Source organism: Helianthus annuus, chromosome 3, assembly GCF_002127325.2.
Source record: "Helianthus annuus cultivar XRQ/B chromosome 3, HanXRQr2.0-SUNRISE, whole genome shotgun sequence".
Lineage (NCBI taxonomy): Eukaryota > Viridiplantae > Streptophyta > Magnoliopsida > Asterales > Asteraceae > Helianthus > Helianthus annuus.
The window spans coordinates 128,844,394-128,856,306 of NC_035435.2; the positions used below are offsets into that span (position 1 = coordinate 128,844,394).

The window sequence follows — 11,913 nt, forward strand, 5'->3', positions numbered from 1 at the left end:
AAGGTGGATAGTATCTTCAGCGAAGCTAGGTCCTTGGGTTATCTTTGGTATAAATATAGAGTGAAATGTAATGTTATCTCGTGGTCTAACTGGTGTCAATATGTAATTATGTAGGGTGTTCCCGTTTTTTCAAGACTCGGTCTTCGGGTCTAGGTGTGTTTTAATGAAGTTTTCCTCTCAAAAAAAAAAAAAAAAAAAAAAAAAGGTCAATCACAAATGTTCAAATGTCTTTATCTACCTTTCACGCTTTCTATATATACGGACAAATACTAGACAATCATGTGTAGAAAATCATCATTTAAATCCTCACAACAGGAATATCATGTCTTCAAACATGAGTGTGGGTCTAAGATGTAGAGTGTAACCATTTTCAACCATACGTCATTGAAAAATAGTAAATATAAAAAGGGCTTGCAGAAGAGATTAACCGAGGCAATGATCTCTAGATCAAGTGGTTGAGGACTTGCATTTCTTTTGAGAGATGCAGGTTCGACTCCCACTTGATGCAGAGTAAGGCACTGGTGGGCAATGATAGGAGACCCAGGGAAACCTAGGTTGGATCCTTGAGCCAAACGGGTTTTACCGGTAATTTCACCGTCGTGCCTAAAGGCGAGTGGGTTACCGGGTTTTCCCCGGAATTGGTGGTGGACTCGGGTTACTCTCGGAGTACTCCGTTTGTCCAGTGGGTGCCCCAAGAGTGCTCGGGATTGAATTTGTTAGCCGTTCAAAAAAAAAAAAAAAGAGATTAACCGAGATATCCTCCGGGGTGAATGAGATTTCTTGTTGGTGGTTATAACACTTCGAGGCAGTTTGAAACTTGGAACCACTTGTGTAAACCGAACTGATTCTTCGACCTTTTTCTTTATACAATTTCTATCACTTAATATGTAGTTTTTTTCTACGTTTACAATCGTGAGCCAATTTTATAATTCTAGATTTTAAAAAACAAGCTAATGATGTCGGAAAAAAAATTCAAACTGTAAATTTAAACCACCAAACCAGTAAAACACTAAAACCAGATCCAAAATTTTCGTCAAAAGCCAATTAAACTGAACTAGAAACACCTCCATCGGAAACGGATGCCCTTGGTTACACACGAAGAGTGTATAGAGAATAAGTGAATACAGTGACGGACCCATAAATATTTTTGAGGGTGCGAACAAGAGTTTAGCCAAATTTTTAAGGGGTGCACCGTCGACCTGACCCTCAACCTGTAGGTCTGCCCCTGTGTGAATATATATTGTCGTACTCTGTTTTTTATATACAAAATCACAATCATAAATATGTTTTGAGTCACTTTCATAAATTTTCGGCTAGTAAAACTTAATTATTAAGTAAAATATAAAGGAGAGACAGCGAACCCTGCTAGTCAACAAATTGGACCATGTCTTTAAATAAAAACAGAAACAACCCATACAAGTTGACGTAGCAGTTGACTATAGGCTTGGTTAGTTGGTTGTCACATGGTAAAATACCACACCAATAGGGTTTTCTAGACCACAAAGAATTCCAATTAAGGGTAAATATATTTCACTCAATACATTTGCAAAATTACATATTTCATTGAAACACAAGATTTTAATGCTTAACACATAATGTTGTACAAGCATGACTTACAAAAATATATAATTTTGTGAGTTTAGAAAGGCATATATAAAATTGTTCCTAAAATTTATTTCTCAAGAGAAAAAAAATAAAAAACGAGTAAAATAAAAACAGATAAGACCATACGTCTATCTTGTAATACTTAATTCAGGTGAACTTGTACGTTATGCGAGTCAAATATAGTGTAAGAGGGGAGAAGAGACATTTATAAGGTTACATAACCGTGTTATGCAGGGGCGACTCTTATGGTGTGCGGGGAGGACTTCCGCACAAGGCCCGTGATTTCGAGGGGCACAAGATTTTTTTTAAAGTTTCGATATATATATATATATATATATATATATATGTTATTTTTCTTAAAAAAAATGTACACAAATACCAAATCCAATATAGAGACCCATTATCAAATACATTTTTATGCTTTATAATTACCCAACTTAACATTAGGTTTATTAGGCCCAACCCAATACATTTTTATGCTTTATAATATATTGTTTATCGTTAAAGCATATGGGCACATTTTTCGAGCTCGAACAGGGTACGTGAATTCTCAGAGACGCCACTGGTGTTATGTATCGTAATTAAATTATACATACATATATACTATGTATATGTATATTACTTTAATACATGAACCATGAAATGAAATATGTTTCTGCGACTAGTATGATTAAGTTTTCTATATTCACACACAATGCATCCCTAGTATTTTTAAAATGATAGAATCGTATGCATCATGTGCAACATAATTTGTATCAATAACATGTGACGAAGGTCTACAAAATCTTCCAAATATCCACTTGGATAAGCTCTAAGCAAAAGCTGGATGCTGCTAAATGGATGTGACAATGTGATCAATAATCAATTATTGAATCCAAAGATTTGTATATTTAATCCGCTGTCCAGCCTATCATCACTCAACTTATACACACCCCTATCTTCAGAGTTATTTTAAAAAATAACAAAAAATAAAACTATGTGTCTATGTGTAATTATGAACAGAAATGACTCACTGTGATGAAGATTGTTTAGATAAATTGGTTTCAGGTGTGATATTTGCTTACAAGATGGAAGCACTGATCACCATTTAAGTGCTGTAGCGACAGATTTAAATTCAGACAAACAAGTGTGCAGTATCTTTTGACGTTTGTGAAGAGACTCGCGTTCGTTTTGGAGGACATCTATCGCTCCTGGTGCAACGAACACGTCCATAAACTTTTCATCATTCACGGCGAATAAACCCAGTCCCAACGCCACCATAAGCCGTTCACGACTGCAGCATAAAAAAGTTTAAAACATTAAAAGTAGAGGGGTCAATTTGGATCACAAATAAATTAGCTTACAAGAAATCATTTTATTTAAAAAATTAGAATGTTATGAAAATAAATAAATAATAATAATTTTGGAAATCCTAAAAGTTATGATCTGTGCCAACATGACCCAACCCGACCCAGCCCATTTCGCCACCTCGAATTAGAATCCGTACCATGGGGTTAGAAAGCCAGAATTCAATGCTGACGTCACACTTCGCTCAATCAAGACTTCACGTATGCGTGCAAAATTTTGTGCGGCTAACAAGCAAATCTCAGTGTAGGATGAGCCTTTATTTTTAACTCTTAAATCATCCAACACTTTGCTGTTACCCTTAATTCTGGATTGCCTTTTTTTCGGGCCACCTTCGATATAGTTCACGTGTTCCTTCTTAATTACATAATTGCCATCAGATGGCTGGTCAGGTGATGGGGTCTCAGGCACAGTCATATAAACTTTTTGTGTTTCCACACGTTTTCCAGGTGTCAGCTCCTCGTAAGCATTGTTCATTAGAGGTTTCTGTGCTGACAACTCAAATTTATACGGGTTTGCACCAGCACCAAATTGGAAATCACTCTCGTAGCATACTTGAGAATACGGGCTTGTAACCGAATCTAAGAATGTCGTAATGCAGCATGGAAACCTACATATCCGTCCATGTCCACATGCCTTTTTGCATCTGTCAAGGAACACACAGTTAGTTAAAAGTTTTAGTAATATTATAGAGAAAACCAAATTCTATATCTATATATATTATTAAAGACCAACTCCTTCCCCCTCACTATTCATCCTAGCCAATGACGCCAAACTTTTTATTCATTTTTACCTCTTTTGTCTTTTAGTTTTTTATTTACGTTTACACCCCGTCACTTTAATGAAGTTATCATACAACCCATAACTTTTCCATGTTACTTGACGAGTACCCGGCGTGCCAATACAATACTGATTGATACCGCCGCAACGCGCAGGGTAAAATACTAAAGCTACCCCAGTGGCGGACCCAGAAATTTTTCTATAGGGGTGCGAAATATTTTTAAAAATTTTAGGCCGCCTAGATATATACATAAAAATTCGGGTCGGGTCGGGTCAGGTCATGTAAAACAAAAAAACATCAAACTAAAATCTTTGAGTGTTCAACCATCAATATTCCTTAATTTTCAAGTTTTGAATTTCAACTTTTCAAACCCTATACTAGAATCATATAATCAATAAGTGATTAAGAGACAACAAACTCATCCTATAAAGACTAGAATAATCGCAAATTACCTCAAAACACATAAAAATTTAAACTTATTTAACCCATCCTATTATATCATGAGTCTTACAAAATCACATAAACATTAAAATTACAAAAAACAAAACATGTACCTGTTTGTGGCTGGAATTAAGCTATTCTTCGCCGGAATGTTGCAGTCGCCGTCGGGGGTGGAGGTGACGCAGGTCACTGGCAGTGAGGTGAGGGAAGGCGGGAGTCGTATAAAGCTGACAGTCTATTGGGTATTTTTTTGTAAACTGGACTGATTTTGTTTAATTAAAGTTGTATTTGGGTTGGGCTTGAATTGATATTAACTTATTGGGCTTGATAGAATGAATTCAAGTTTTATTAAAGGGGTTAGTGTGCTAACTTGTTTACATAATTGGATCGGGTTTCAATCCGTGTTCACAATTTTATTATATAAATTCCTAACTTTTTTTCCTAAGGGGTGCGGACGAAAATTTCCAAGGGGTGCGGTCGGAATTTTCCAAGGGGTGCGGTCGGGATTTTTCACCGAAAATACCACTAATTTTTTTTTTCAAGGGGTGCGGCCGCCCACCCACCTTATATGGTAGGTCCGCCCCTGAGCTACCCTACAGTCAATAAAATTATTTTTTCCGTTCCTAGACAACCGCAAGAAACACGCGGGGTGTATTTTTCTGTTTACACCCTTAACTTTTCTAATATACATGTTTAGTCCTTCTACTTTAAATTTCCTAATATACATGTTTACTCCATCTGCTTTCATAAAGTTTTTTTTTTCTTATTTAGTTAACTTAGCTTATATACATGTTTAGTCCCTCTACTTTTATTACTTTTACTAGTTCTGTTTAAGTTATAAGAACTTACAATCAGCAAGGCAGAGGTGATTATGATTTGTCTCCATGGCTAGATCAAATAGGTGTTTTAACACAAACGCAAGTCGTTCACAAGCGGTGTCAAGCAGTGGTGCAAGCCATGACCTGGCGACCGAACGCGCAATCTCAGCAGCCGCCTCAGTAATTCCTCGTCCACCACCTCTGCCGGCTGTTACTCTAGATTACCTGTGCAAAAACATCCAAACTAGATTACCTGTTACTCTATCCAAAACGTAAAAAACGACTCGTTTTTTCAACCGTATTTTGCTTTTACCTTTTCTCTTGACACTGGTGGACATTCAACGGAATATGTAGCACATCTAAATTCATGCATAACTCTTTCAAAAGCAGCACCACCATACAGGCGAAGTCTACTGTTAGGTGGCTTTATATTGGTCGTAAGACCGGGCCAGCTACCAATTCTGCTTTCTGATTTCTCTTCTTCTGTCGTTCTCCCCCATTGCATCAGTTCTTGATTTAATGGTGTCTGCAACCGTTGATGCTAATATGATAGGACTGCCATATTCTTCATCAGAATCCTCCTCCTGTTGGTAGAGTTAACTACTTAACTGATTCCTACCATGGTTTCAAATAGCAAGTTTGTGAATAAGCTTTTTGTCCCCAATTTTAAAGCCTGAGTTCAGTTAAATATCATAAGCATGAACACGTTCATGATTCATAACCGTCAACCACTTGTATAAAATATCAGTTCAAACTCTATCATCACTAACATAATATCCAATTTATAGTTTTATACCAATTGGGGGTGTAAACAAGCCGAGCCGCTCGTGTGCTACTTGAGATCGGCTCAATTCACTTGTTTAAAACTAGAATTGAGCCGTGCTTAAATGAGCTCGAGCTTTTATTGTAGCTCATTTAATAAACGAGCCCGAGCCCAAGCTTCACATATCAACAGCTCGAGCCCAAGCTTCACATATCAAGCTCGAACTCGCTTGCGAGCCAAAATGAGCTTTTATTATATAATTTTATTTAATATATTTATATACAAAATATGATTATAAATAAAATTATGATTAAAAATTAAATAATATATATGTAAATAATTATAGAAATATATAATTAATAAACGAGCCAAGCTCGAACTTTAAAAATAAGGTTCTAAACGAGCCTAGGTCTTAGCTTGAGCCCTTTTAAGTTATAACGAGCCAAGCTTGACCTCCCGAACGTTGAATCGGAATCCTAGAAACGCTTCAAGTACTGAGCTCCAGTGGTGGATCCAGGATTTTATTTTAATGGGTTTCTAAATTCTACAAGGTTCTCACTAATTTTTCCATTTTTTCCAAACGCACTACCCACAAATGTGGGCTAGATCCGCCCCTAGTGAGCTCTTGCCATCAGATTGGCCTCCAATTGCCACAATTTCAGGAATAGGAAGCTTTTCTCCAAATGCAACCGCTGCCGCTTGAAGGCGATTATAGGCCTCGAATTAAGCCTTAAAGGAAGAATAAGTGTTGTCGTCATTTACGGTTGAAGTCGTCATTGCATCGATACTTTGATAGAGCGGGAGGAAGAAGGGTTGTTTGAATTGTTCGAATTTGGGAGATGATATATAGCCGTTGAAGAATAGAGGTAGGTAATTGGGCCTTAATAATTCGAATCTTATTGGGCTTATGAGTGTAAAAGCCCATTTTTATATATGTTTTCATTAATCATAATCTCGTTTTGGGAATGATTCAACAAAAACAAATTTTCTTTAAATGTATGTTAACACAACCATATTTCAATCTTTCTTTCTTACATCTGAGGTTATTCGGACCGATCAGACTTGCTGTTGAAACAGGTTACGCAATCCAAATCAAACATGAAACTTATAGGCTTTAGTTGAAAAGGTTCTGGTAAATTACTGGTCGAATCCGTGAATATGCATAGCTAAACCGTTAAATTTGGTTGTGACAAGGTAGTGAGTTGACCCATCAATCCATTTATTTTATAGTGTTTTTTAAATATGTTTTATGCAAGAATTTAAACTAATTGATTAAAAAGATTTGAGTAATACACATTTTTATAGATTACATCTAATTGCTATTACACATTTGTATTTTTTTGTTCTGTAATTTAGTAAATTCAGATTATTAACATTAGTAAATTTAGATTATTAATATGCAAAAAAAAAAAAAAAAAAAAAAAGAACCTAAGTAAAACCAGTTGTGTTCGTGTCAACCCGCAAATAAGCATTCAAGGTTTCATGAGTAACATTATTTCCAGGTTTGTGTTGGATTTGCCCCACCTACATACACTACCTATTTAACAACCCTGTAATTATAGTAGCGATTATCAAAAAAATAGAGTAAAGTGCAATTTGCCACCCTGTGGTGGTCCAGATTGCATAATGACACCTTACCTTCCACTTTGACACCCTGTAGTGGGCGTTTCATCACACTACAGGGTGTCATTACGCAAAAAGTGGAAAGTAAGGTATCATTATGCAATGACCAAACAACATGGTGGCAAATTGAACTTTACTCATTATTACCAACCCTAAAGCTTTTTTGTTCTTCACCAAAAAAAAAAAACAAATTTCTCCCAAATCTATAGAGATTTTAACCGATCCAAGAGCTATATAAATAAAATGTCTGCATATTTCCAGGACCCCTTGAATTTAAAACTTTAAGACTACTAAGTAAGGACATCCAAACATCCATCTATAGTGTCTGCAAAATATAACATCAGACCAAAACACCAACCAACAGTTCACATATGGTCGGTTAATGCCATTCATGATGACTAAACCTGGAGTAACTCATCATTATATGATCTCAAATGCAAACTTCCTTCTTGGTTAGTTTGGCTCTCCAATGTAAACAACATGTTAAACATGAATGATCAAGTGTTTCGAATAATTTAAAGACATTTTCATTTTGATTAAAAAATACTGTTTTGTATACTTTTTGTACGGAACCTTGGCTTAAATTAATAGCAATGTTAGAGCCCTGTAGCCATCATATCTCCATCAAGTCATAGAAATCGGATGAGCTCAACTGCAAACTTTCCTTTCTTGGTTTCGTTCACTTCTCCTATCTGGTCAAAATGCAAAACACCAAGATATTACTGAAAAAACTGAATTAAGACGCATCATACGATATTTAGAGGTAACAAAATGGTTGGGTTGGGTAATAGGTAAAAACGGGTCATTTTTAAAACTCATCAGTCAGTTGACCCAAAACGATGTCCAAAAACTTTGAATGAGTGTGTCAGATTTAACTAAAAAATCACAGTAGTTTAATAAAAATTTGATAAAAAGATTTGGGAGGTTTACCCATAACCCTTTAATATAATGTTTACAGTTTGAACCATTAAAGATAAAGAGTTAAGTTAACATACAAAGTGCCTTATCGTACAAAACGTACGAAAGGCAAAAAAAAAAAAAAAAAAAAAAAAACACGGTGACATTTTCGTAATTATTTGCCTGTAGGGTAATGATCAAACATACTCTACAAATAATCTTGTAGGGTAATTTTGATCTTGTAGGGTAATTTTGTAAAATGTGCTTGTAGGGTAATTATCAAAATGACTCTACTAGTTTATCAAAGAACATACAATTCAAAATTACCCTACAAGATCAAAATTAACTAACAAGATCATTTGTAGAGTAACTATGATACTCTTCAAAATTACCCTACAAAGATCAAAATTACCCTACAAGATCATTTGTAGAGTAATTTTGATAATTACGAAAATGCCACCACGTTTTTTCAGCAAAACCTTCAGTTCGTACGTTTTGTACGTTAAAGGTATTTGTATTTGATCTTTAGTCTAAAGATAAAACATACTCGAATCAACCCACCCATTAATAAGTATAGTGTAAACAGGTCAAAACTCAAAACTGTCACATAGAATGTTTGATCATCTAACCTTCAATCTTCCTTTCCCACTCACAGAGATCATGTCTCCGCTTTTTATAGTCGTATTGTTTTTTGTCACCGTCACCCAATTAACACGCACATCTCCATCACTGAAACAAAGGGCTCCACTATGACCAAAAAGAGATGCACCGTCGTTTCAAATAACATCAAGAAAGTTGTCAAAAAAGTACCTTATCAACCCAACTAGCTTTGATCGTGATATCTTGAATCCTGCACTTGCTATGGCATCAATCCTCATAGATGCTTCTACGGTTTTGAACGTTCTAGTCCTATAAAGAGCAATTTCTATGTCAAAATTCTTCCCATTAAGAAAGTAGACTTTATTATGTAAAAAAATAATAACATGACAGTTGTCAGTGACCTTGGTGGTTCATATTCAAGGGCAATCAATGGCATTTTTTTACACGTGACGGGTACGTTCCCCACCTGCCATAGACAAGTTATACAAGATTGACTATGTGAATTACTAACGTCAATTCTATTTGTTTCTTAATCTTTTGACTAATATGTTGTAACAATGGAAAATTTATGATTTTCACATGACACCGAGCTATTGCCTGTTGCCTTTTTTAACAGAAAACCAAATGTGTATAGATAATTAGATATAGCCCCTCAAGATTATCTTATTTTCTCAATATTATTAGAGATTGTTTTAGTGCTTCAAACACTTACTTAAACGTTCCTGCTTTAATGTTGCAATTTTTATGAAATACGTGGACAATAGTGTGGTGCTTTTTTTGTATTTAAGTATTACCTTATCGAGTGACATAGTAAGGAAGTCAACTAGCTCCGGAACAACAAGAACATGGGCGCCCTTTTCACCCTGCAACCAAACAAGAAAACCGAAATTGTGTTCAAATAATTCTACGCCTTTTTATTTGTGTTTTCCCATCTTCACTTTTTCTTTTTTGCGTTTAATAAAATATTACAAGCACTCGTTCTATTTATTACCATGTTAAAAAAAAAAATATGATCGTGACAAACCAGACACTATTAGCAGACATTAACAATCATCTAAAAGCATTTGAATAATCATCCAAAACCGAGACGACTAATACCTGTAAAAGAATATCCCCCAATTTATTTCTTACGATCCCAGTGCCGAGAATAGCACCAAGAAAGTCACCGTGTGAACAAGGTTGAAACCCAAAGTTCCCGGAAATACTGCAATGATTTCAAATATATAACCAATTAACAAAATCTTTAAACCAAATAGGAGTCATATTAATGTAAAAAAGAAAAGTCAAATTAAACCATGCACCACCTTAATGCAGCCACGATGTCAGGATCAGCTGTCAATACTTCCGGATGTCCAACTGAGAGCCGACATCGTTCAGCCTCAGGGTAACCACCTTGAACCGATGTGTTAACATCTGCTAACTTTTCTATAATCATCATGGACTCTTTTAAGACGGGTGGTGTGAGAAAATCTGTATGGAGAACTTCACGCCGTATCGACGCTCGTTTCGCCTATTAATAACAAAATAATATCTATAAGAATCTAGAAATAGCACTTCCTCATGGGCGTAGGATAATAGGGGCGGGAGGGGGCGGCCGACCCCCCGAACTTTTCGTTCAGTAGTGTGGAGTATGTAGTTTTCGTATAGAAATTTTTTGGTATATATGTTTTTGAACCCCTGGTTTTATAGAAATATTTTGGTATATACGTTTTCGACCCCCCGATCGGAAATCTCAAGCTTCGCCATTGTCCCCCATCAATTGAAATATGTAACACTCTCCATTTGAAAATGTTCTGTATACTTCTTTAGAAAAGTTATATAAAAGCAAAATTACCCGTTTACCCCTTGTCATGATTTTTGCATAGTTACCATTTCAATAATATGCTTCACTTCTTCATTGGAGCCTCTTTCACCAACTCCCTTGAGTAAAACCTCAGTTTCACCCTTTGCAGCTTGTGCCAAGTGACATATACCAACACCTGTAGTGTAATCCCTCAGTTCAGAAGCAAAATAATTCAAGATTTAGGGCTTTGACTTTCTGATGTCAAACATAACCTTTCAAATATTGCAAATTATGTCGACTTTGTTACAAAAACTAACAATTATGTTCACATATTAAATTCCTTTTATACACTATTCTAGTATCTGGAACTGTTTTCAGGACACTATGAAAATTCCCATATAATTTTGAAGTTTAGTGGTGAAATGTTTGACTTCCAAAGTCAAAGGGTAATCAGTTAATAACTTTCAGTGCAAAATAGCTGAAATTCAGATGTACCCATGATTAATCAATGTAAAATAAACAAAAAAGGTTATAAATTTCCTCAAATTATGACAGCAATCACTGTAATTTTGATAAGGAATGATGATGAAACCTGAAGAAGTCAAAGGGGCATGAAATAAAGAGGGGTGAAACTTATTGTTGAAGAAGGTGAAGAAGCTAGGGTTGGGTATTGCTCTTTTGAGAAACGGTTGTGCCGCAGCGGCGAAGCTCATTGATGCCATGGCTGACCGTTATTATCTTCAATTCTTGTTTCTTGTCGTGTTAAAACCCTCAATCCAGTTGGAAGTTTGGTTCTTCTGTCTTTGATTTATCGAAACCAAATGATAAAACTGAATCAAGTGATACGATTTTGTTGCTTTACGGCCCAAAGGGCTTGTGTGATTCGTGGGTGTTGTGCGATTCAAGTGGGTGTGTGGGTTGTTGTGCGATTGGATCATGTAACACATATACATTCATATAACATGTCCCACATTCATTCAATAAGAGCAAATATCACATAACATTCATATCGTTCACATACGTTACATCAAAGCACAAAAATAGGTTCGGAAATACGAGTTGTCACATTATCCCCAACTAAAAAGAAATTTCGTCCCGAAATTTGGTATACACTCACTGAGGAAGCTAGGTAATTTCAATCGTTCACTGGTTTTCCTGGGGTGTCACATCCTCCCCCCGTTGATCTGGAATTTCGTCCCGAAATTCCGAAGTAGTAGCTTCAGCCTCAGCAGTGGTTGCATTGGTTCTGAATAACTGG

General features: G+C 35.9%; 1 protein-coding gene across 2 annotated transcripts; it reads right to left on the bottom strand.

The window, feature by feature from the left end:
- Positions 1 to 7,745: 7,745 nt before the first annotated feature.
- Positions 7,746 to 11,630, bottom strand: LOC110894476 (putative RNA-binding protein YlmH). 2 transcript variants are annotated; one of them, XM_022141702.2, is made up of 9 exons: positions 11,248 to 11,630; positions 10,742 to 10,851; positions 10,177 to 10,382; positions 9,971 to 10,076; positions 9,667 to 9,735; positions 9,274 to 9,338; positions 9,083 to 9,181; positions 8,902 to 9,001; positions 7,746 to 8,067 (listed from the first exon to the last, which is right to left on the bottom strand). In XM_022141702.2, exons 1-9 carry the CDS (start codon positions 11,375 to 11,377, stop codon positions 8,005 to 8,007), a joined length of 948 nt encoding a protein of 315 aa, XP_021997394.1. In that variant the 5' UTR covers positions 11,378 to 11,630; the 3' UTR covers positions 7,746 to 8,004. The 2 variants fall into 2 exon arrangements, with proteins under 2 accessions (XP_021997394.1, XP_021997395.1); XM_022141703.2 differs by having other exon boundaries at positions 10,707 to 10,851; positions 11,248 to 11,595.
- Positions 11,631 to 11,913: the final 283 nt, after the last annotated feature.